This window comes from Molothrus aeneus, chromosome 7, assembly GCF_037042795.1.
Source record: "Molothrus aeneus isolate 106 chromosome 7, BPBGC_Maene_1.0, whole genome shotgun sequence".
NCBI classification, from domain to species: domain Eukaryota; kingdom Metazoa; phylum Chordata; class Aves; order Passeriformes; family Icteridae; genus Molothrus; species Molothrus aeneus.
In genome coordinates, this window is record NC_089652.1 from 32,882,897 (window position 1) to 32,908,659 (window position 25,763).

The 25,763-nt window shown below is 41.0% G+C and overlaps 1 protein-coding gene across 2 annotated transcripts in view; it reads left to right on the plus strand.

Annotated features, from left to right (window-relative positions):
* The window catches only part of THSD7B (thrombospondin type 1 domain containing 7B), a 299,199-nt gene that overhangs the window by 133,961 nt on the left and 139,475 nt on the right, over positions 1 to 25,763 (plus strand). For both annotated transcript variants that reach the window (XM_066553613.1, XM_066553614.1), the window contains exon 8: positions 290 to 487. In XM_066553613.1, the coding sequence (XP_066409710.1) occupies positions 290 to 487 (198 nt within the window). The remainder of the gene's footprint in view (positions 1 to 289; positions 488 to 25,763) is intronic.

Below are 25,763 nucleotides of genomic sequence, written 5' to 3' on the forward strand. Positions count from 1 at the left end.
GCATTGCTGGTAAATTTCTATATCCTGACATGTGTATTTCAGTCTAATGCTGATGAAAGGCAAAAAGAAATGTAAAAAATATGAGTTGCTGGAATTCTTTGCACACTGTTAGATTTTGCATGCCTGGACACCTACAGTGCTGTCCCAGTCAACCCAGTTTGTAAATATTGCTCACTTGTTTGTCTTTAAATCTCCCAGCTCCAGATGCCCCATATAGTCCTCTTGCTACTAAATTATTGCATAAATATTTTTTTCTGTTGTCCAGTTAATCCAGCTCTGCTTTTTCCAGGCTTTAGGATGAGGCAGAGGCAGGTGGTGGTGGATCCAGTGGGCACCCTGGCCAGCTGTCCTCATTTGGTGGAGTCCATTCCATGTGAGGACGCACGGTGTCACGAGTGGGAGGTGTCAGAGGGAGCCTGTGTGACCGACCGAGGGCACTGTGGGCCTGGACACCGTGTCCTGAAGGCTGTCTGCAAGAGCAGGAAAGGTGAGCTGGGCTCTTAAAAACCCTGTGGATCTTTGTGCCTCCTAAAATGACATTTTGTTCCAGAGCAATTGGCGCTTATGTGCAATGGCTCCTTACTGAATGTTTTATGAAACTTTCAGATTTTTGAGTTGGCTGTTTTGCTTCTTAAAGCCTGGGGTTGGTAGAGCCAAGGATTTTGCCTGGAGCCTTCTGTTCCATTTTATCCTAAAGGGAATGGCTCACCAGTGCAGGTTCTGTATTGCCATTTCTGGCCTTATTACCACAAAAGTGGGATATTTGTACTAAATCAGGGCTCTCACTGAGGTCAGCAGCTCCATGGTCATTTAGAATATCAATCCAGCTCCCAGAGCTCTGGTTTTAGCCTGTGGTCTGAATAATTCTCTCATTGGGATAACACTGTTACAGTCACGAGCAGGGATGCTCGGTTGTGCTGCCAGAATTAATACAGGTCTAAGATGTAAATGAAATGATTGTACTGAGTAATCCTTCCCTTGGCAGCAGTTTGAGACCTGCAGAGTGTTCAGTGTACAAGTTGCTAATAATGAATAAGTACATTTTTATGTGACGTTTACAAACAGCCAGCAAGATGTTATTTCTTGTGTGTGGTTTGAACCTCAGCCAAAAGTTTCATTTCTTGATAAGGTCACTGTTGTCAGATCTTTAGATTCAATTACATGGAGCACGATTTTGCAGTCCTTAGTCACAGCAAGACTGTGCTATCATCTCAAAAGTGGCAAAACTGTGCAACTTTAGAGCCTGATATTGTATCTGAAATGGAGAATTCCTCTTTTACAATTTCAGGGTGGTAACAAGTGGTTAATTGGTAAGTGGTTAATATAGTGGGTTGTTTACGAGGCACTAGAACCTGGCAGAGAGAAATAATGGCTGCTTTGTCTGAAAAACACAGATTGCCTTGAAATGTATTTAAATCTGTGTGGTTTTCTTGTCAATTTGTGAGAATGGGGGGAATAAAAGAAATCTTCAACTGTTACAAAATGACATAGCCAGAATGTCAAGGAGAGCAAAGAGCTTACTTTGAATTTTGCCTGAGTGGTCTCTGCTGATGTGTGATGAATCCTGTAGGTCCAGGCCAGCGGGGTGAGTGCAGGTGGAGGCTGGCCTTGCTGAGGAGCACCATGTACATCACACTGCTGAAGCTGTGCCAGCATCCATCTCTGTGCCCCAGCTTGTGCTGGGACAGAAAGTGTGTTCCATGGCTGATGCTCACTGATCTCTGACCAAACTGTTCTCAGTGGCTATGACCCTTCAGAATCCAGGCCTCTGAAGTGTCTCTTTTTCACTCAATTGTTCAACAAGGTATTGGAAGTCTCACAATAACCATTTCAATTATTCTGTGCATGTTCTAGTTACAAAAAAAAAAAAATAATTGGTGGGACAGTCTTCCTACCCTGCCAGCCTGAGGCAGGCATTGTTATAGATGTGATCAGGGTCCACTTAAAACTGAGAAGGTTTCACCAGGAAATGTGAAGGAAGGTTACCAGGCAGGTTAGAATCACTGCTTAATATTACTCTGAAGACTTTCTGAAGTCTTCATTGAGTATGAGAGGTCTGGAAGAGTCCTTACTGTTGAAGTTGGAAAGAGAGTCAAATTGTTTCTTCTTCTCTCAATTCACTAATGTAGTTGCTTTGTTCATAACCTTATTTATTTCCTTCTGTAATGTTCTTTTACCAGCTTTGCTTAATGTGTTTTACCTGGAGTAGCTGGTTAGTTGGCAGTAGGAGGTCAGAAGGGAGTTATGTTAAACTGAGATGTGTCATTTACAGGTGAAATAGCACGAGGCCTTTGTCCATGTTTAGCATTGTACACATGCTCAGTATTCTGTGCAAGCAATGGCCCTGCTGAAAGCTGTGTTGTGTGCTGCTATTTGCATTTACTTAAGCATCTTTTGTAGAATTCAGCTCTAAAATCCAGTGATTTATCCAGCCATTCTGTCATCCATGCTTGGCATTATTGCTCAGTATTCCTACTGAATGCCTGAAGGGATGAAAAAAAATGTTTTTTGGACCCTGTTAAATGCCAAATCCAGTATATCATCAACTTAACAGTTCATTTGGGCCTGGAGTGTGTTGATTAGGGTACTTTGGGTTGTCTCTGTATCCCTGCCAGCAAGATGCCTTCATTACATACACTCATGTAAATGCCAAACTTTGTGATGTGGTGCTCTCCTCATGTTGCTGCAGTGTGCTCACTTCTCTTCGTGAGCAGCTTCTGTGCTGTTGGCATCAGCTGTGCTGCAGAAGAGTTTGCCATCAGGCTTCTTGTGCTTCCCTCCCTTCTCCATCCTCAGTGGCTGAACCCATGTCCTTTGTCACCTGTGCTTGGCTGTGTAACACTGGGCTCTCCATGGCTCAGACACAGGAGGCCTTTTCTATGTGGAGTCTTGTTTTTTTCATTTGCCAAAAAGGAGCTTTTGGTCACCACATTTTCCTTCTCCCATGTGCTGTCCACAGTTCCAGCCCATGCCATGAGAGAGGTGAGTGGGGTGCAGGGGCTAAAGAACCTCTTTCACCAACTGGAGCCTCACTTTGAATCCCTTGTAGTGTCCTTTCTTTCCATGGTAAAGAGCCATCATTTCTGGTGAGATTGTTACACTGGGCCAGGTAACAAACTGCTGCTGGCCTCAGCTGGAGCTTGGGCAACTTGGGAGCAAGTCACAGCTGGGTCAAGCTCTGATTTGTGGGGTTTCTCTGAAGGCTTCCCTGTCAAAACAACATCTCTGTGTAAGGGCTTGCATGAAGTTCAATGATGTAACACTTGTGCTCAGCCTAGAGGTACAGAAATGGCTTTTTGCTTCTTAAATAGGTTAATTTGTAATTGTGAAGTGGTTCCACAGAGCACATACCATGGACAGCAGGGTTTTATGTAGTAGCTGGAGTCTGTAATTTGTGATTTGCGGTGCTTTAGCACAGATGAGGAGTAATGAGAAGACAATAGTAATCTCATTACTTTGTCATTATTAGGTGTCTGCTCCCACCTAGGAGTGTCTCTAATCTCTGTTAATAAGTTACTGAATATGTGCAAGATACTCTTAGTGTCTGGTCCATATCCCTTGAGTGCTTCTCTTCTATATCAACAAAAGGCAGTAGTGTAATAAGTCAAATTAAATTAAATACTGTGTAGAAATACAATGTCAAGTAATGCATAGAATAGAAAGAGTTCTTTTGTGTGTTTCTTCTAAATAAAATTTTTTAGGATGGTGTCTTTTATTTAGCTGATGAAGGTCAATGGATATATTTGGGAAAATCTGTGAAGCCAAAAGAACAGTATAGGAAAATCGATGATTGTACTAAAAATTGGACTGTGTGTGTCATTGGCTACATTGATCTAGAATTCAGATAAAAGAATTTATTTGAAAGCTCTTTTTTTATATTTGCAGACACCTCAGGAATTATTTGTGATTTTTCTCAGAGTCGTTGTTTTTGGTTGTTCAACAAGGAATTGAATAATTGCCTTTTTGTAATGTGTTCTTGGGCAGATAGCTGCAAGTGTCTGACATTTGATTTTGGGCAGCCTTGATTAGCACTGACAAACATTATTGTGCATTGACCAGATGAAAGGAACTCCCTGAAAACTTTCCAGTTCACAAAACATGAACGTGGTCAAAACTTTTTCATTTTCAAATGCAGTTGTGCAGTAGCCAAAGCTTATTGTGTTTCATTTTTTTAAGAGAATGACCAAAATCATCTTTTGCTTCTTTTGTCTTTGTAAGTGGTACAAGCAGTTTGAGTGTGGTGAGTCAGGAGACATTCAGACAGCAGAGCTTTGCTCAGGGTCAGCAGGTAGAACTTGAGTCCAGACAGGACTTCAGAGGTAATTACTTCAGAGGTAATTTCACAGGTGTTTGATTTAGGTGCTACAAAATATATAACCATGTTGGGTTCAGTCTCATGGAGGAATTCGGGCACCCGTTTTATTGTCATTTTCCCGTATCTGTTTTAGGCTGCATTGATAAAAGAAAATGAGATTGAAGCAAAACAAATGTGGAACCAGACCTTGTTTTTAGAAATGCCTGTTGTGCAGCTTGTGCAGAGCAGTCATTATAGTAAGGAGTACAACCTGAGAGCACATACGTAAAAGCAACTATAACAATAAACTCATGAAATAACAAGTATGACTCATAAAAGTAACAATTCATTTTCCAAGCATTTTATAAATGTTTCTGACGGTGCCATAAGCAAATTCTTGCCTATTAGCAGTGCTCTTGAGTAGATCGTAAAATGTTATTATTCAGAATCATACCCACAAGTCACCAATCTATTTCTCTGAAATTCCCATGTCATCATTTATTAATTTGCTTTTGCTTGTTCAGATTCCTACCAGTAGAACTATTAGTAGCAGAGAGGATTTCTCTGAGACAGCGAACAGCATGGTATCTAAGTAATCAAATATATGAAATAAGTCATACCCAAAGGCTTAATTGTTTTAATCAGAAAATTATTAGCTCAACAACAGGGATTAATGCAAAGGTCATGTGATTTTGCTGTATTCAGGCTCTTCAACCCTACTCCTGGTTAACAAATCGAAGCACAGCGCAAAAGCTGCTGAGTATTTGCCTCCCTGTACTGTCAGCTTGGGTGTCAGGGTTTCTTTGGTTTGTGGGAGTTAAAATTCATAGAGAATGGTTTGAGTTGGAAGGAATTTAGGAATCATCTCATTCCAATCCCCTCTGCCATGGGCAGGGATGCCATGGGTTTGCTTGGACAAACAATCCAAACTTGTTATAAATGGTGCCTTCATTTTAAGGAAGGTATTTATAAGAGTGCTGAATAATCTCTCTGTTCCTTATGCACAGGTCAGGCAGTGCCAGGGAGATGCAGGTGCTGAGCCAGAGGAGCAGAGTCCAGAGGGGCCCAGGATGCTGCTGACTCTCCCCCTGTAGCACCTGAAGGACTGGTCCTGGGACCTGTCACAAAACCTCCATCCTCAGCACCTCCTGCCTCACCTGGAGCTCTGAGGCACCCTGGGGGTGTCTGTGCATCCTCCCCAGGCTCAGCTGATGAATGAATAACACCTGGCAGCTCTCAGGACTCACGGCTGGGGGGTGAACCTCCCTGCTATGGACCATCTGCCAAAGGGGCAGCTCAGGAATAAAACACTGCAGCCAGAGGGGTTCTGGCAGTGCTGCTGAGAGGAAATTCAGCACAGCAGTTCTGCTTTGTTTTCCTGTGCCATCTCTTTGGTTCTAGGCAGTTGGAATCTAGAACCTGGTGCTTGCCAAGAAGATAAGAGGATTTTTGTTTTTCAGTGTTAATAGGTTCACTGAAAAAATACGTTTGGGTTGAAATACATCTGTTTCTGAGTTTCTGTTCCATCTGGCAGTTTTATTTGTAAAGCTGGGGAATAGTATTTCGGAGACAAAATGTTTTCTTTCAGCATTTTTTAGATTAAATGATTAATGTTTTGGGGTTTTTTTGGCAAATGAACTAGTCTTAAACAAAATTAGGAATTCAAAATATTTTTAAAAGAGGCTGTTAGCAAAAGCAAAATATTCCTTTCAGATTAAAACAACATTTTGCCTTACATTGAATTTTTTTTCCTAAATCCTCCCCCAATCTCTCTTCAATTCCACTTTAAACATTAGTTTTAGCTTCCTTTTCCCTTTCCTTTTTTTCTCTCTTTTTTTTTTTTTTTTGGTTCAGTGCCCAAACAGAAATCCATTATTCACACAACTCAATTGCCAGAGCAGACACTGAAATCCTGTTGGAATTGAAGCGAGGAGTAAAGGGAAGTAAGGTAATCAAAGCAGTGTTAGTTTAAGATCCAATATTACATTCTGCCAGGGCTTGACAGTGAAGCTCTGCACTTGGAGAAGCTGAAGACTCTTTGGGGGTAGAATATCAACAGTGGTGTGCTCAGCTGCCTGTCTGCGCTTCCAGGTCAGTGCCAGTGTGTCCTATGGTCCCCAAGAGTGTCTGTGAGCCCTGCTCTGCTCTGTGCAGAGCATCCCAAGGGGCAGGAGCATCCCCACCAGCTGAGCCTGAATCCTGCAGGAGGAAGGGGCTCCAAGGGCACAGGGCAGATGCTTTTCCTCCTTCAGGGCACGAAGGAAGCAGCCACCTGACCAGTCCTGTTTTAACAGGAGTCATAGAATCACTTAGGTAGGAAAAGACCTCTTAGAGTCCAATCTCAGCAAAGCCAAGTTCTTCCCTGGGTAGAGTTAATGATTTTTCATTTTGCAATGGATTGATATAAAGTTGATTTGCAGATTCTGTTTATGCTTCTCAGAGAAAAAATATACCCTGTTCAATGTACTGAAAATAAGTTTGAAAATAGTTCTTTCCTCTTAGTTCCTGAGTGTATCTCCCTGTACCCTGTTACTGGAGCTGCTGATCCCAAACCGTTGTGTTTTCCTGACTTTTAGAAATGCAGATCCTAAAAGGCAGCATGCAAAAGTTTCTAGCAATTAGCTAAGATCCATATTTCTCATTTAGCAGCCATGGAGGAAGAGGGATATTGCAGTGTAGTAGCAGGGCTGAGTATTATGAGTGTTTGAGGAATTCTGAAGCATGATGTGTGAGTTGTTCAGTGGGTTTGGGACCTGTGTTTCTTGTAGTCATAAAGGTTGATGTTCTTTTTGAGCAGGCTGGTTGTTAACGAGCCAGGTGGAGTGGATTTAGTTGCCTCCATCAAGCCTTACCTTCCAGCAGCTGGTACCATGCCAAATATTTGATGTCTCCTGCTGGAAACATTTAAAAATTCAAAATGCAGATTGTGCCCTGCTCTAGGACTGGTGCACAAGCACTGTGAGGACAGACACTGTCATGTTCCAGAGAATTTACTGTCTTTGAATCCTCTGCTGAAATTGATGTCTGCAAAAGAAGCAGAAGATCAGCTTCAGGTTGATTTTAAGGTAAGCTACTGGAAAGTTAGAGCTTTCTCTGCTTAGTCACACTTTAACAGTTTTACTTCATTCAAGATTATAGCAAGCATGTGGCCCGCCAGCCAAGGAAAACAGAAATGGAAAAGTCTATAAATGATTCTTGTAGTAGCTGTGTGTGTGTTAATAACTGTCCTGCAGTCAGGAATATTTCTCTAAAGTACAGGCTGAGATATCTAATGCTGGACAGGTGGAAGGTTATGGGCTGGAATTGGGAGGTTAAACTCAAGCATACTCTGATTTATTTTCTTTATCTTTGGATGCAGATATGTTGCATGATTTCCAGCTAAGCTGTGGCTGTGCTTTTTCAAATGCTGGTGGTGTGTCTTGTGTCAGTCACCCAGAAGGCAGCTGCAGTTGGTATCCAGTGGTAATTTTAGCTCCTCATATTTGGCTGATGGGGATGTAGTGGGGTTTATCAGGAATAAAGCCAGCTTTCATCCTTCCTGTTCTGTCACTGTAACGTATTACAGCCACCTGTGAACTTATTTTTTTTGTTGCCAGCTAAGTGTGGTCAATGCAGAATGCCCTCAAATGAATTGTTATGCAAAACCATGATTCTTTTCAGTATCTAGTGCTCCTTTTTGATACCCTCTGTCTCCAAGAGATGTTTTACAAGACTTCAGAGCATTGCTGAAATGGTGAGGGCAAAGGCTGCTTCTTGCCTATGGCTGTTTCAGCAGAGAGGAGCTGGATTTTCAAATACCCAGCTCCTCCTTTGCACTGTGAGAGGGAGCAACAGGTGCTGATGCTTTTTAAAAATTAACCTGAGCTTCAAACACTTGTAGGTTAGGAACAAAGGGTCGAGGTAGCCCTTTCAGAAATGGGAGCTATAACATTAAGAAAAATATAAACATCAGTTAATATGGCAAGATCTGTACTGCCCTTTCTTTTTTAAATGTTAAGGAATAAGTTTGACCTATGTTGATCTGAGCCTTGTGGTAAAGGTTACCTAAAGAGCAGGGGGGTGTGTGTGACCTGTAGGTCTGTTACTTTGGTGCAAGTGCTTTGAAGAAACTTCATGGAAGGATTAGCATTTATATACCAGACTAGTGCATATATATGTAGTTTAAAAGTTTTTTTTAATAAGCTGCTTTTAATGTCTTGGCAGCTTTTATTGAGTTTGATGCTTTCTAACCTTTTGATTATGAGACTGAAATAAGGTTCTTGTATTGTATTTTGTAATTGCTGAAGTGTTTACAGCTAATTTTTTAAGTCTGGAAAAGAAATTGTATAATAGTTTTATTTGAGTTTGTCCCTATTGTAGAAGAAAAACCCAAGTTGTTTCAGTACAAAACTAGAAAAATACCTGTAAGTACCAACAGGAATTCCTGTTTTCTCAGTGAAATGAAGCATAAAATACCTGCTTGGCTGTTTTCTTTAAACTAAGCAAAACTTCACATACAGGTAGTTAATGTTCTTTTTGGAGGGTTATTGCATTTCTTAGGGAACTCTGGTTCAGAAAAAGATGTGAGCAAAATAAGATTGTTCTAGAATGGTGTTAAAAATGTAGATTGATGACAATTCTAAAATTAACTAAGTGGGTGAAAGAGGAAGGAGATTGGAAGGATCTGTTTGAAAAGTATTACTAATGACAAAATTCTGCATCTGAGACTCAAATGTGGCTGAAAGCACCAGGAGGAGCAGGTGGAAGATGTGACAGTGAGGGTTCATGTCATCTGTAAGGGTTCTGTTTTCTTGTATTAAGTGGGTTCCAAAGGGGATTAAGGATTTCCTGGCTTTTTTGCTGAAGGGTTTCTCATATATAGATATGGTAGATGGCACACCATACTTCTTGACCATGATTTGAGACTTTAGAACTCACAGCTTTTTGGTCAATATGAATAATGGGGATACTTCACGTCCTCTTTTTATCCTCCTCATCCCCAGTGGAGTCTCTAAGGCATTTGGGTTACTTTAATAAAATGTTTCAAATTTTTCTGCTGTTCAGCTAATGGATAAACTGTACAATGGCAAATTCTGATTTTCTTAGGTTGCCAGGCTGAATCAAACCAGAAAATGATATTTGGCACATGTGATATTTTTCAGATTCCTGATAGAGAGAAAATTGCTCAGTTCACATTTCAAAATTATTTTAGCCAAGACTTTTTTTCCTAAGAGAAATAGTCAGGACAGTATAAAAGGCTTAAATTAAACAGGAGGTCATTAGGGTGAAGAAATGACTGGCTGTATTTTATTGTATTCTGTGTATGAGGTTTAGTGGGATGGAGTGCAAATCCCATGACATGACTCATGGAAGAAAAAAATGTTTCAAAATAAGCCAGTTAAGTTCTGTATGAAGTAGAAATAAACTGAACCTGATTCTGCAGACAGGAGACTGGTAGTGAGTATCTGTGAGAAGTGGGGTGTGGGGCTGGGGGCTGCCCTGCAGCCCAGTCTGCAGGAGGGATGTGGAGGAGAAAGGGTTGGAGCAGGCAGGAGATCTCAGTGCTCCCTGTTCCTCGGGCAGGAGCTGCACCCCGGGTCTGGCTCTGTGCCTTGCTCTGGGTGTCAGCACCAACCTTCTCCCGAGGCTTAAATAAGGGAACAATTCCAGTAACTTCAATAGACAGCTCCTCACATTGATCTCTGACCACAGCCCTTCAGTGGAGGGAAAAAAGCAGGGATTTTTTGTGTAATTTAATCCTTCCCTGCTGGGTGGCCCTACAGAAAGCTTTTTTCTGTAGCTGAAACTCCTTCGGTGCTGGACAGGAGTGATTGTGAGAGCCACCTTTGTACAGTAGTTCTTAAGGCTGTTGAGTGGAAATGAAAGATAAGTCCTGTACTTTCTTTGAGTTTTTTTTATCGAGCTGTTTGTGAAGTAGAGCTGATTTAAAAACAATTTAGTCACTTGTTTTGAGGTTAATGGATGCTGGAGGGGAAGGCTCCTGACATAAAATAAGAAGTTTTGACAAACTTTTAATTAAGAATTTGGAACGTGGAAATTTTGGGGTAGTTCTGCACTACTGAGATTGGCTCTGGGGCATATTGGTTGGTCAGGTTTTCAAAGTAAATCTTCCTCTTAATTCTAATTAAGTATTGTAATGCCAGCACTCTTCATTAGGCAGCAGTTTGAGATTAGTCAGGTGGTAGTAGTGGAAAGAGAAAAACACATATGAAGTAGTAGAGAAGTTGGAGAGCAGGGAAAACAGCTGTAAGATGTGGCTCCTAAATTCTTCAGCATTCCCCTGTTGGCAAATTTCCCACTGAATGCAGTGAGTTCTGTGGGACAGGATTCAGTCCTCACACAGATCCTGCCTTGTGTGGAAACACAAGTTCAGAGCACCTTGATCACCCAACCTCAGCTCTGAAGTTGTGACAAGAAATGATGCTAAGAACAGCTATAAAGAGGGAAAACACCTTATTCCCCCCAAAACTTTGAAGCCAAGCTGTTATTTTAAGTATAGATTACATTATTGAATTGTTTATCTGTGGATTGAATCTCGTATTTAATAAATGGGAGCTGTTGTGAAGTGCTGGAGTGAATGTGAATTAGTGAGTTGAGAAAGATTAGCTCTGTGAGGAGATTGAGAACAATTTAAAATTCCATTGTATGGTGTTTTTCTTTCTGTCTGCATGAAGTACGGCTGTAATTGCCTCAAATTAGGTACTGCCTTTGTCTAGGAGAATTAAACAAGTAACAGGATAAGATATTTCATGGTCTCCTTCTAAATAAACAGCTTGTTCTGTTTGTATCTTTAGGCAGCTTGCAAATGTCAGAGCCAAGTTTGTGGAGAGAGCATATAGATATGTATGTATATGAGGTGGAGTTTCCTTAGAAACAGAATCATCCAGGATTGTTGGGATGCATTTTAAAATTTGAAGCCTGGTCTTCCCCTACTTTGTAATGTTAGAGTCACCTTTTGTCATGGTTCTTAAAATAGATGCTTTATTAAAAAATTCCTATGGAGACATGGACTGTAAGCATGAATTTGCCCAGCTCCTTTTTGACAGCTGAGGTTTATGTTTTGCCATGAGTTACTTGATGGTGTTGTTACCAATGAACCCTCACATTGACCTTGTAATTATCAAGACCAGAAGGAGAAAAAACTGATAAAAATGAGCCAACACACCCCCATGGTCTGGGGCAGTAGCACACAGACAACGCTGCTTTTTCCTTTCATATTCCTGAGAAGGAAAAAATAATCCCACAAAGTTCTTGGGTTGGTCTTGTGGCCAGTGCTGTCCATGGGGATTCAGGCACTGCATCTGGAGTGAGATGGTTATAAAGTGACTTTTCTGGAAGGAGGGAGAATCCTTATCTGGCAAGTGAGCAGGGACTTTTCTGGGTCTGGGTGAGCCCAGGGTGCTTTGCTGGAGGAACAAAGTCACTTCCATCTGGTGTGAGGTTCACCTGGCCCCTTTCCACATCTCCTCTGGTGCTGTACCTAGATCTGTCCTTGATCTGGGCATTCATTACTGGCAAATGTGGTTGTGACATAAACAGCCACATTGTTTTTGTAGTGAAAATGCAGCAGAACTGAGGAGTCTTCATGAAACCTAATCAGCGTTGGGCAGTTCTGTAGAAAAGGCTTCAGAGCTGCTTAAAGCAGGGAGGAGGTGGACCCTGGCTGCCCATAGTATACTGTAAAAACCAAAATCCTGTAAGTTCAAATTGCATTTTTTCTTGCCACATGCGGAATTCCCATCACTCCCCTGGCCTGGTTTCAGCGGATTTCCCAAGTTTAATTCCAAGTCAGCCCTGTTTGTTGTACACTTACTACTGTGTCAGAGGGGACTAGAGCCAAGAGGGTGTTTTGTTCTGTTTCATGGTGTTTGCAAATAAAGCTGAGTGGTTTGGTAACTCTCTTGGAAACTCTGAGACTCTTAAGTTGGGCAGAGTGCTCCCTGGGCATGCATAGATCTAAGGATTTCACTTTCTTGCCTATCAATTAGTATCTTAAGGCCTTAACTTTTAATGCTATATATGACTAAAGTCCCAAGGAAATAATTCCACTACTGCTGTTCATTTATATCATTGGAGTCTGAATTAATTCAGCCTAGGCTAGGTTTTCTAATACATTATTTATTTAGGCCTTCAAAATGTCTGTGGTGCTGCATGTGGTTGACAGAGCATGTTCTTGTTTGTTAATATTATATGGCATCCTGTTTTCCCAAGACACTTCAATAAATGCATGTCTTTGAATAAAGCTGGGATTTTAACAGGCATTTTTTTTCCCTTGTGTTGTAACTGTAGCTTCCCAGATTCTTAGCTCTGATTTCTCTTCTCTACAACCACCTATTTTTAACAGTTCTGGAAAGATCTTCACTTCTTTAATGTTTGGTTTTGGGTATTTTTTTTTCTTCTTCTTTTTTTTTTTTTTTAATGCTTTTTTATTGTTACTGATAGGTAAGGCTTTATAAAGTAACAGTTTGTGTCTTGATTCTAAATATCTAGCCCAACTTCTCCCACTACCCCCAGGCACTACAATTGTATAAATACCCTTAAATTCAATTAAAAAATCCCTGACATGAAGGGTGGAGCACTGAGCTCATATTTTCTGACAGCCCACAAAACTTAGAAATCAAAAGACATGAGTGCTGTGTAAGTGAGGGTGAAACAAATGGAATACAATACCTGGAAATGAATGAGTCCTGTGAATGAACATTGGCATGTACATCCCCGGCCCCATATGAAGATTAAAGTGAGTTGTCTGCTCTAAAATTGCATAATTGCTTCTGTGACTGATTTGGTGCTGCTCCATAATAAGTTGTGAACACTGTATGCTGACCTGGTTAATGGGATGTTTACTAAATGGATATATTTGTGTAGTTTAATAGGAGGATGCTTGGAAAAATTAGCAGGATGAGAAAGAATGGCTGGAGAGAGTAATTTTTCAGCAAGTGCTGGCATTGTGAAGAGGAAGGCAGAGGCTGCCTTGCCATTGGCATGTGGGGGCTTGGAGGGGAGGTTGGATGGGGCTGGATCCCTGATTTTCATGGAGCATCCTTGTCCTGAATTCCTGCGGGAGTGGCTGCTCCAGGTGCACTGAAGGTGCTGCCAGGTGGGGATATGTGTGCCCCTGGGAGCAGCCTCATCTGCTGCCCTAACAGCTTCATTTGCTAAACTATCTTTCTGGAATTCAGCTATTTTAAGTACTATAGACTAAGATAATTATATAATGAAGTAATATTATCTGCAAATTAACCTTGGATCTCTGCGGAGGTTCAGAAAGAGTGAGATAAGGAGTTTTATCACAAATTGCAGACTTACTGGGTTTAACGTAAAGGCCGTGGCAAGTAATACATTTAAACTGCATTTAAGTAGTAAAGACCAGAATATCAAAGTCTAAAAGCAATAAACATTAAATTATTCAGAAAGTTTTTATATTTTCTTTCTAGTTTATATGTTCTTTTCGCACACTGTCATTTAATGAGGTTATATTCTGATTAAAGTAGAAAAATAAAAAAGTAAAATGTTTTATTTCAGTAGATAAAAATGTAGCTTTTAAAATATATCAGCTTGCCCTGTGTAGTCTTAGCTGACTGTACAATTTTCCCTTCGTTCAGCATGGTTGCTAACTAACGGATTTTGGGGGGAAAAGTCCCCCTTATATAGAGTTTCAATTGAAATCCATATTTTAATTTTAAGTGACAACTAATACATTTACCATAATCCCTTTCAAATATTCTCTGGCAGGGTTCCCAGACATATATTTTTGAAGGTTAAATGGTTTAGGATTTATGTATTGTACTCTGTAGGTGTATTGGCTTTGAGTGTTAAGGTTTTGGTAGCAAGTGAGCTACAGGGGAGGAAGAGAAAATCAGGATTAAAGTGAAGCCTGGAGGGGAGGGAAAGTGTTTTAAGATTTAGGTTTATTTCTTATTATCCTGGTAATTAAATTGATCTCCCTGAGTGGAGTCTGTTTTGCTTGCAACTGGTGAGTGATCCCTCCCTGCCCTTAACTCACCTCATGAACCTTCCATGATAATCAATGATAATCTCTCCCCTGCCCAGCTGAGAAGGGCAGTGGCAGAGTGGCCTTGGTGGGCACCTGGTGCCCAGCCAGAGCCAGCCCACAACAGCAAGTCAGTCTGAATAAGGTACTGAGTTTATAGGGCCCCCTCATTGCCAGACACCAATTTGTGGCTCCGAAATGCCACAGCTGCAGCAGCAAAAGTTCCTCTGGTTAATGACCTGTGTTTTTGAGGGGCCCAGGGTGAGGTGCTGGGCTGAAAAACTGCTTTTGGCTGGTTGCAGGGCTCTCATGGGTATCATTACACAGGGCTGATTCATGTAGTGTGGATGTACCTTTCTGGCAGCTCAGAGTTTTGACTGTCCAGAAACACTTCTTTTTTTTAATAGGCTGAAATTGGCATGAATAAGCAGCAGTAATTGAAATAATATTCCACAAGGTTTACATTTTAGTATGGCAGTGTGGTTAAAATTGGTCCTGCCTTTTCCTCTCCCTGGGGAGCCATTGTGTGCTCCATGGCTAATGAAGTGGAATGAGCACTGTGATCAATATTTATGGTGTCGCTCTGGGCACCTGCACTTCTTTCAGCCCTTCTTGCACTGAAAAGCTGGAGTGCAGGTTCCTGACTCGAGCAGTTAATGGCTCAGCTGCAGCTTGAGGAGAAGGCTGCAGACACTGCTCCTGGTAGTGTTTCTCCTGGGGGTCACATGCCACCTGCACAGATTTGCTAGTTCTCATTACTGACTGACAGAAGTAGGAACTTGAGTTTCTTAGTGAAGTGCCTTCATGTCTTCCAGTCATCTTTTGGTGTTTGGGCTCTCCCTGTGTTGGGAACAACCACCCTTGGGGTACTGTGTTTTGCCACTGAACACACAAATAAGATGACATTTTGGGATGTCATCTTATAGATGACAGAGTTTATAGACGTTTTGCACTCCAGTTTGCACTGCAGGTTCTGTATCTGCTGAGTTTATAGGCTTCTGCCTATGGCTTTTCCTCTTTTTACACTCCAGTCTGCACTACAGGTTCTGTATCTGCTGGAGACAGTGTTTGTTTAATTCCAGCATGATGCTGTGGAATATCTACTCTGCACTTTTGCACCTTCCCATTTTGGGAGCTGCTCCCAGCTGTGCCAAAATATCTTCCTGTAGCTGCTTATGAAGTCTACAGACTATTTTCTGTCCAAATCAGCCTGAACTACTTTATTTTCTTGCTTCTTGACCTCTTCAAGGCTTTCCCAAAATAATAATATCATCTCTGAACTCTTGGTGGGTTGGTTTGTTGCAAAGTTTGCCCATTCCCTGGCAGTGACAGCAGCTGGAGGCAGTCCAGTGTAATTAGTAAGTATTTTGGAGACTTTGCCTTGGCAGCCCTATTAAATATGTGCAGTGAAAGCAGGATTAGTATGTGGCCTTATCTTTTTTTTTTCTCGTTAGGACATCTCGATGATCTGTAAGCTCATTTAATTGGAAATTAGCCATTCTTATTAACACAGGAGATACCCTTTGGTCTAAATCCTGACATTGGATAAATGTATATAGTTTTCACTAAGGAGAAAGAAAATGCATCCATATACTCTAGGGTGGAAATTTGCCCTTTTGTGTCCAGTGCAGTTCTCCTGGAAGAGAATTTCATTTTCTAGTAAAGGCAATAAATTTTCACTGCTCAGATAAGTGACTACAGAGGTTCATCATCAGGATTTGAAGAAATAAGCCTCCTAAGAAGATGGATGATGACAAGGGGAGTAAGAGTTGTTATCCAATCATTTGTCATGGTCCAGAACATTAAGATGTATTGGTAAGACCCCAAAGGTGTGTAGAACTTCCTTTTTTCCCGTGTGTAATAAGTCACCCTGTGCAGTCAGCCAGTATTGTACTGTCTGAAAACTCATTCTGTTTGCATCTCTTTGTAAACACAGCACACAAGTGTTAAAATCCTATATATTGCTGGGAAATATTCTACACATCATCCAGGTATAGCCCCACAACTACTGAAGAGAGAGGCTGACTTCCTGGGTCCTCACTTTCCTGCCCTTCTCTCCCTCCTCCATCCCACTCCAGTTGTTAACATTTCTGCCTTTCCTCTTTTGCTGTGAGTGTTCTGCTCCAGGCTTTCTCCAGAGACTTTTCCCTCTGATTTTTCTGTGGTTCCCTGCTCTGCAGCCCTTGCCTTCTAGTTCTTCCCTTGTCTCAAAGCTTCAAAACCACAGAGCAGCCATGGGGGATTGTGTCAGCTAGTAAAAAACTGGATTAAACATTCATGGCTGTAGGAGTGCTTGTTAGCATATATGTATTAATTCAACATTTCCTGCTGGTTTTCAATATGTTGGGAGGTTGTGTTGCCAATGAGGTGACTTAAAGTCCGTAATGGAATAGGTTCCAACTAACTGCTTGAGACCAAGTAAAAATTTTGTTCTGCTTGTCTGGCTTCAGAGAAAAACCTTTCTCCTTACTTTTTAAAAGTGAGTATTCCTCTCTAAAGCAGACATGGTTGAGACCACGTTTCTGAGGGTTTTGTTGAATTCTGGCTTGGTAGCTGGGATAGCTGATTTTGAAAGTCCAGCTTCATATAAATAAGAGAGACACACCATGGTAGTTTGCTGTGGTGTGCTGCTCCCTGCATTGCTCTTTGGTTCTGGGAATTTGTGCAGAGGTGAGGTTTGACTTGTCTTGTCTAGGCTTGTTGTTGCACAGAATGGTTCAGTAGCTTAAATTTGATCCAAAATTGAGAGCTGGCACCGCCTGCCTCCCGGAGGACCCCATGAGTTTGGGAGCCCTTTGCACTATTTCTGGCAGCATGTCTTCAGGTCCTGCAGGCATTCTGCAAACTGGCCGTGGTGGGGAGACCTGTTCCTGTGGGTTTAGATGTTAAACATGTGGCTGTGTTTCCACGGAAGCAAAATCTAATTCTTCTGAGTCCCAGCCACGTAATTACAGCCATAATAATAGCTATCACTTTTGATGCCTCAGTGCCAAATGTAAAGGTTGTTGTTTCTGTTAATGTTTTCAGAGGACTCTGTTCTGCTGCTTTTTCCCAATTTGTGCCTTATCTGTGACTGAACAATTACCCGGAATGTGATGAGGACATGGTATGCAGAAAGTCACCCCCTTGTCTCTTTTGCTGATGGCTCAGAGGAGTGTGCAGTGCTGCTATCTCAGCTGCTAATCAATGGAGCTGGAGCTAATGTGCGCAGTGACCTTTGGAGGAGAGAGGAGCTCTGCCAATATTGCACTTGCAGTTTGACTCAACTCTTACACTTTGTCATCTACTTGACTGCAGGAGCTCCTCCCTCACCTGGATTGCTGGATCAGTTGCTGCTCTATCCACCAAGTTAAGAGATACCCCAAATTTCTCTTGTGTGTTAGGCCTGATGTTTTCCTTGGCCAGGTGTCATTGTTTTATGGGTGACCCCTGATCCTCCTGGTCTAAATTCCTTTTCTGCTTCATTAATTTCAAAGTGATCCTGCATAGCTGTACACTTCACAGTTTGGGGAGGTCAGTGGGATTTTTCACTGCTGGAATTAGACACAATTTACAGCAGCCCACAGGTGTACAAAGGCTGTTCTCTAGCATTTCCCCTCTCTGCATTTTTATAGTGCTTAGGAGTCTGATGGATGGAGCTCTCAATTATTTAGTATCTATCAAATTTTTGCTTACAACACCTAAACAAACACTAATATTACATAATTTTTTCTGAATATATAAGATATAATTCTGCTACAGCAATTTACAAATGTATGAAAAACACATACTGTTGCTTAACCATCCCTTTTAAGGGAATAGGCTTTGGATTGAAATTTTAAGTATGCATGAAGACAGTAAGATACCATTTGCACTGTTAGGATTTCAATAATGTATGGAATTAGCAGAGCTTTATTATATTTCTGTGCCTGCATGCCCTTCATAGAGTGAAAGTTGTAATAAATATAAGTTCAAAGGTAAAATTTTATTGCTGTGCATGAGGGGAGAGAAAATAAATTAGAATAATGTAATCATGCTCATATATGTTAAGAATTTCGAACAGTGTCTATTAGAAAGTTTGTCAAAATGTGCTTAGCTTTGAAAATACAGATTAACGCTGAAGGTTTTAATATTATTCTTCCTTATATTCCTATTCCTTGCAAATATAAGTGTAAAATATCTCCTGCCGAAAGCAATTGTCATGAAACGACACTTTCCTATTTTAATAGCTGAATAATCAGAACAAAAATATTTTCTAAGTTGCAGAGAGGTTATTGCTTTTTTCACACAAAGAAATTTAGTGGTAGAAAACCAAATTTTAGCTGGATATTCTTTGCTTTTTGTGTTTCTATTCTTATATGTGAAAAGCATGTCCAAATGTCTCCTGACAGCTTTGACACTTCAGGTGATTAAAAATGGGGTGAGGTGTGCTCATCTGATTCCATTTACTGATTCTATATTTTTCTTTAATCTGGTAGCAAAGTTAAAATAGCAGCTCTCCAACAGGAGCTGGAAAATCTGTTTGGGGATGATTGGTTGGTATCAATATGGACCCTTTGGGCTTCTTTTTTTTTTTTTTTTCTTTTCTACTTGGGAGCAAATAAGGACCAGGTCAGTGTGGGAGGGCAGCTGCTGGCACTGAACCCAGCAAACATCAATTGTCTGAGCTCCCACCTCAGCACATGGTCCTTCAGCCTCTCTGAGACAGCCCCAGGTTGGTGAAATTTTGACAACAAAGGCAGTTCCTTCTCCTGGGTTTTCTTCCCTTACATTCCTTTTTGTTGTCCTCTGTCATCTCCCTCTCTTCTCCTTCTGTGAGCTCCGGCTGCACCATGAGGGCACTACAAAAGCATTGGCAATCACCTTTTTTTGACATTTTTTTCATGCAGTCTTCAGGTTTTAGTTCTGTCACTCAGTTTGGGAAAATGGAGCAGCTATTGGTGCACACACCCCCTATTTTTTTATGTGTTTTAAACAGTTTGGATGCTGAATAATTGGGAAAAGCATTGATGGCTTTTTTTGTTGTTGTTTTTTTTTTTGTTATTTTGTTTTCTTCCTGAAAGCAACTGTCACCTTTAAATCTATAGAAACTTTCTGGAGAGAGAAAATATCAGGAAACTTTTCTAAATAATCAATTTTAGGTCATAATGAGTGGTTCCTGCCTTTAAATTCTTCTGTTGATGCCATGGTAGCTGAGATGTAAGCAGGACGAGGCTGCTGTTCCAATATAATCAGTGAACCAGTTCCAGAGGGTGGAGCAGTTTAGAGACCAAATGCAGTTTAAATGGCACTAGAGGAATGATGCACTACTGTCTGAAAATGCAGGCATTGTTATTAATGATGTAATTAAAGTTCCACCTCATAGGCAAAGTGGAAGCACACAGAAAATATTGTTAATATTGTGTTTCCTATATTTGATTTATCCCCATTTTAAGTACTAAATGAAGTATGCAAAACACAGTGGGAATTAAACACTCTGCCTAAAATTCACAGCTTTATTATGTAAAATTGGTTCAAGCAGAGGTCAGGGTACATTAGCCAGAAGTAACTTAACCCAGCTGAAAAATGTCTAATGCACTTTACATGCACAGTTGCTACTTGGCTAAACCTGGGTGTACAGTGGGAAGTTCTCCTCAAGAACCAAAGGTCATGGCTTGCTGTTGGTATTGTTTTGGTCAAGAACAGATCTCAGATATTCATCTAGACCCTTCACTGATGATCATCTGTGGTGCTGGGTGTTTTTTCTTTATTGCTATTTTTAAAGGCTCAGTTCTGAGATTTGTGGATCAATTAGAGACAAAATTGAAAAAGATAGTAGTAATAATAAAAATAAAAAATAGCCTAGTATTTGGTCCTGCGGATTCTGAACGTTTCCTGATGGATAGTGGGAGCTCTCAGAGTTGCTTTATGAGCTTAGGCCAGACTCTGCACCTGAACTAGAACACATTTTTGTGTTAACTGCTTCTAAATGAGCTCTTAGTTTTAAGTAGGTGGCATAAATCTAATTTTAATTTACTGTTTTCATTTTCTTTTGCATTGATCCTCTTTTTTGTAGAGATTCAATTGCAGACTTGGAGAAAGGGGTTTTTTTAAGAGTCCAGATGGTATTTCCAATTATTTATTATCATTAGCATTCACTGTATCCGAAAACAAGACTTTTGCCAACTTAGATCAACCTCATCTGCTGCACTATTGTTTATGAATTTTCAGTGTCCTGTGTTAATGCCAACTCACTTTTGGGGTGGTTTCTGGGGCTGCAAGAGAAAAAGGGTCTGCTATTGCCAATATATTGCAAATTGCCAATTTACTTTGGGAATATCACTGGGATAACAATCAGTGATAGGTTTCTCATGCTTAGGAGGAAATGAGCAAGGCATGTCATAATTAAGAGTAGCATAATCTGAAGAAAAAATCATAATAATCAAACCAGAAGGTACAAAAGGTTTGCATTTTTCCATGTCTGAACACAAAAGTTTTCTTTTCGGGGTCAATGGCTGTGTGAGAGCCCAATTAGTTTTCCCTTTGTAATAAGCCCCTTAGAATTTTTTTTTCAAGTTTTGACATTGAAGATGGCACCTCAAGTTGTCAAAAATAAAATGTTTGGAAATTCACAGGTGTGATGCATTGGGTATAAAATGCCACCTTCTTTTTTTGAGCTAAAATGCCTGAATTCTTTTACTAAAATTATTCTCCCCAGTACAAAGATGTAAGATGAAATGGATTCTGTACACTATTGGAGTGAACAAGTCCACTTATATTTTTTTCCTTAAAGTTTTGAAAATATATGTATATTTTATAATATTTTAATACATTGAAATTATTAGAGTGATTAGTTTCTACAATATTTTGTGTTGTTTAGCATTTGGAACAAAGCAGTACAGAGAAAGAAATAGAGGGACACCTGTTTCAATTACACTATAGCAGCAATTTCAACAATAAATCTTAATTGCAATCAGTCTTGATCAACCCACCTGTGTAGATTCCCCTCATTTACAAGGAAGAGGGATAATGGAGAGAAAATAAGGAAAAAATTGAAAAGAAATAGAGGGGAAAAAACCCAACCTGCAGAACACTAATATGGATTATGTTATGTTCTTATACTTTAAGTTTTCAGATTGCTGCGCTATGTTAATTATTAGCAACAGCAGCCTGAATTTCCCTGCTTTTCTCTGGGGATACAGTCAACCCTTGTTTACTTTCAGCTGCCACTTGAGCAATTTCTCTTCCATTCTGGAGGGATTGTGCAAACAACCATGAGGTACAATGAATTCTGCTTCTGTGCCCAAGCTCAGCAGGTGAAGGTGCAGCAAATTCCTTTCTTAAGGAACAACTTGTCTTTCTTGTGTGGGGTGGGAGACACAGCAGAGCTGATGTCTCTGTGGGTAACCTCCTGCAGGTGTGTTGGTTGTTTTAACCTTGAGTTTGGAGATGCTGCCCTGAGGTGTTCTGGGACCTTCTCTGCAGGCCTGGCAGCTGCTCACTGACGTGCCTCTCCTGTGCTGAGCTTCTGTGGAGCTTCCTTGGACTCACAAATGAGTTTCCTTAGGTGCATTTGCATAAAGAGAGAAGAATTGTGGATAAACAGTCCAAATTGCAGTAGAGGATGTATAGGGAAGGAAAACAAATACTGCTTTTTTTTTTCTATACTCATCATCATCTTTTTCTCATAACCTCTATAATGATCACTTGGACATAGGTAAGGGACAGGATTGTGGCTAATTATGCAGGGACTTGAGATTTTGTAACATTTTTCCAGACATACATTGCTTTCCATATTCATTATCATTGCCTCTATTCCTTTTTTGTACTTTTTGCTTTTACTTTTTCCTTATACTCCTGCATTGTTATTCCTTTTTTTTTCATTGTGCATTATGTGATTGAAAATGCTTTTGTAGTGGCATTTGACCAAGTCTTTTGAGTCAAAACCTTAAGGATTGTCTCATCTCTTTTGTTTTTCCGCCCCCCAAAGAATGTCCAGGTTTATTTGTGTTTGTTTCCTCTTGTCTGCCTTGAGTGGCTTGTTCTATTTCACAGCTTCACCTTCTTTCACGCTCTCGACCTCCCTTCCTCTTCATCTCTTTTGCATCCTCTTCCCCTGCGTGGGGCTCTGGTAATAGTGATGGACCAGTGCAATTAAATTTATTCCATACACCACTGCTTTTCCTGACAAACTGACACCTCTCTTTTCTGCTGTTCTTACCTGTTGACTGGCATTAAGCAAAGTCAGCCAGGAGCCAGGATTTCAGTGGAGTGTGACATTCATCTGTGGAGATGACTGAGCATTGCAAGTCCTGGATGCTTTCTTCTCTAAAGCTGGCTGTGCAATGTGGGAAAAAAAAAAAATCTGTGATGTTGTGATGAGATGAAGATGTTCAGGAGGGTTGTAAGAAACTTCTTCTATTGTAATTTGATTGTTATTGCGTTTAAATGTAACATTTTCCTTAATTGATGAGATGCCCAGGCCAGGATCCTGCCAGCACACAGTTTCTCTGCACGCAGTTGTTCTCAGCAAACTGGCATGCAGTCAATAGGAATCCCTCCGAATTTACTGCTGTCTGTTGACATCTCACTCTGTTACAGGCAAGTATTTAATCAAAGTTTATTGTCATTCTTTTCTGAGATTTAAGTGGGACGTAAAATTTTACGATACATATAGTATTTTAGATGACAGCTTCATTATTTCCACTGAATAATTTGAAATGCTACAAGGAGAAATATTGATGGCAAACTGGTAATTGTCATTAAATATGCAGCATTTTTGCAGCAGTCACTTGTGCAAAAAATAAATTTTCTGAACTTCTAGGTAGCAGTGCAGAATGGTCTGAAATGCAATTCCTTTTTCTTGGGCCTTTCCCATCATGGAGGTCACTTGAGGCTCCAAACATGTTCAAACTTGAAAACTTCAAAGTGACTTTGCAATTTTTCTTTCTAAAAAATGAGCATGGTATCATATTATTGAATGTCAAAAGGAGAACGCTTGGTTTGTTACTGAGTTGATCTTTTGGTTCCTGCTGCCTGATGGGATTTTTATTTTTGCTGCCTTAGTTGTCTCCTGTCCAGTGGACATTCCCTTTTTCCTGAGCCAGGAGGGATGTCTTTTGCAGGAGTAATTAAAAACTGTGTCATGGGAGATGGGCATAACAGGTCACTGGGAAGAATGAGGCAATGCACCAGAGCTGCAAGGCAGGGTGTGAAACAGACAGGTGCAGTTTATTATTGGACTGATTCCAAACAAAACATTCCTGTTGGTTCAGTGCCTCACCATGGAGTGCATTACTCAGGACTATGGGAGTGGCTTCTCCTTCTGGAATGCAAAAGACAATGAAAAAAAAAAATAAGTTTCTGGAAAAAAGCCAAGCTCTTCAGTTCAAGGAGGGTTTTAGGTCATTCCTTATTTTGTTTCTCTTGTTGGGAAGAATTTAGTTTGCTTTTAGGTGAATGAAAAATTCCATTCAGGATGATGCTTCTCTGTTACCTTATTAAAGAATTCAAGTGAGAGACCAGTACATTAGGTCTTTGTTAGCATTTGTGAGCAACTTAGTTAGCAAATATATTTACAAAACTGCCATGCTTGTCTTCTCTTTTGTAATTATTATGCCCCGACATGAAAGAAAATGGATGAAATCTTTCCTGTAAAACGCTATCTGTTGGGTATATCGTGAGTATTTAGCTTTATAATCGCTAAACTATTCAAGTACAAGGCAATCAGTTTAAAAAAATGCCATTAGAGTTGGTCAGGATGCTTGCAATAAAGCATTTTGAATAGAAAACTGTTACATTTTTCTTAACTACAGCTGCTTTTAGGAAAGCAAGCATTCAGCGAGGCTGAGAACAATCAGTGCTTGAGGCATGAAAAAAAGAGCATGTGAGAGGGATCAGCTGGGTTCTGAGGATGCTGAGGGTGCTGTTTCAGTTCTTATACCTCAGGCAGATCAGAAGCTGGATCATGTGGGTTGTGCTCTCAGGTGATGGTGTCTGGTTGTGCTCTTGCTCTCAGCTGGTGCTGGCCAGCACCCACAGGTGCTTTTCCACTGGGCACCCTCCAGCCTGGGTTTTGTGATCCAAGTGCAGGACCCGGCTCTTGGCCTTGTTGAACCTCACAGAGCTGCCTCAGCCCTTGGATCCAGCCTGTCCAGATCCCCCTGCAGAGCCTTCCTGCCCTCCAGCAGATCCACACTCCTGCCCACTTTGATGTTGTCCATGAACTTGCTGGGAGTGCCCTTGATGCCCTGGTCCAGATCATCAGTAAAGATGTTAAACAGGGCTGGGCCAGTGCTGGGCCCTGGGGAGCACCTGGTGACAGCCCCAGCTGGGTGTAACTCCAGTCACCACCACTGCCTGTGACTGGATGTCCAGCCAGGCTTTTACCCAGCACACTGCACCAGTGCAAGCCATGAGCAGCCAGTTTCTCCAGGAGAAATCTATGGGAAGTGCTGTCAAAGACTTTGATAAAGTCCAGATAGATACATCCACAGCTGTTCCCTCATCCACTAAGTGGATCACCTTGTCAGAGAAGGAGATCAGGTTGGTTAAGCAGGATCTGCTTTTCCTAAATGCATGGTGGCTGGGAATGATCCCCAGGTTGTGTTGTAGATGCTGTGTGATAGCGGTCAAGATGATCTACTCCTTCACCTTCCCTGGTACTGAGGTCAAGCTGCAGGCCTGAAGTTACCTAGATCCTCCTTCCAGCTCTTCTTGTAGCTGAGTGTCACATTTCCAGCCCCCAGTCACCAATCACCTCTGGGACTTTACTGGACTTTCCAGCCAGGACTTCTGGTCAGAGATGGAGACTGGTGTGGTGAGCTCTTCTGCAGCTCCCTCAGTCCATTTGGGTGGATCCTCCATCTGACCTCATAGAACACACTTGTGCATGTAAAGATTATGGAAAGATCTAGAAAGATTATTCAGCCATATGTGAGATAAGAATTACACTTTCAAGGTACTGAGTGGACAGTTTGGAAGCTCTTGAGAATTTAATATTCCCTTTAAATCTGTGACAATGCATAAAGCACATTTCAGCTATGTCCTGTTCTAGTATTTTTTCATGGAAAATTAAAGATTATTGCCTCCCTTTGTAGTATACAGTAGTTTTCTGAGAATTCTCTGCCAGGCAGCTGGTACAGAAGAAATTCCCCTTCTGTAGTAATAGAAGGCAGTGATTAAACCTGAACACGGCGAATGGAGCTATAAAGTAAATCAAAGTGAGTGTTGAATTGTGCCTTCATGCACCCGGTGGTAAACTCCTTCTACAAAGCACAAAGCTTCCTTTCTTTGCCCAGGAACTGTGAATTGCAGCCTCTGTTTGCAGTGTTGCTGTCACCTGCTGTAAATCCAGTCTGAAAAGAAATCGTGGAAGGAAGAAGTTGAAAGTGTAGTTGCCCCCCTTCCCCACAGGGTGGTCACCCCACAATATGTCACATGTGAGCTTATGGGTAGAAAAAGCCACCTCAAAGGGGTCCCAAGTGTTTCAAATCATCTTCTGAGAGAAGTGGTTTGAGT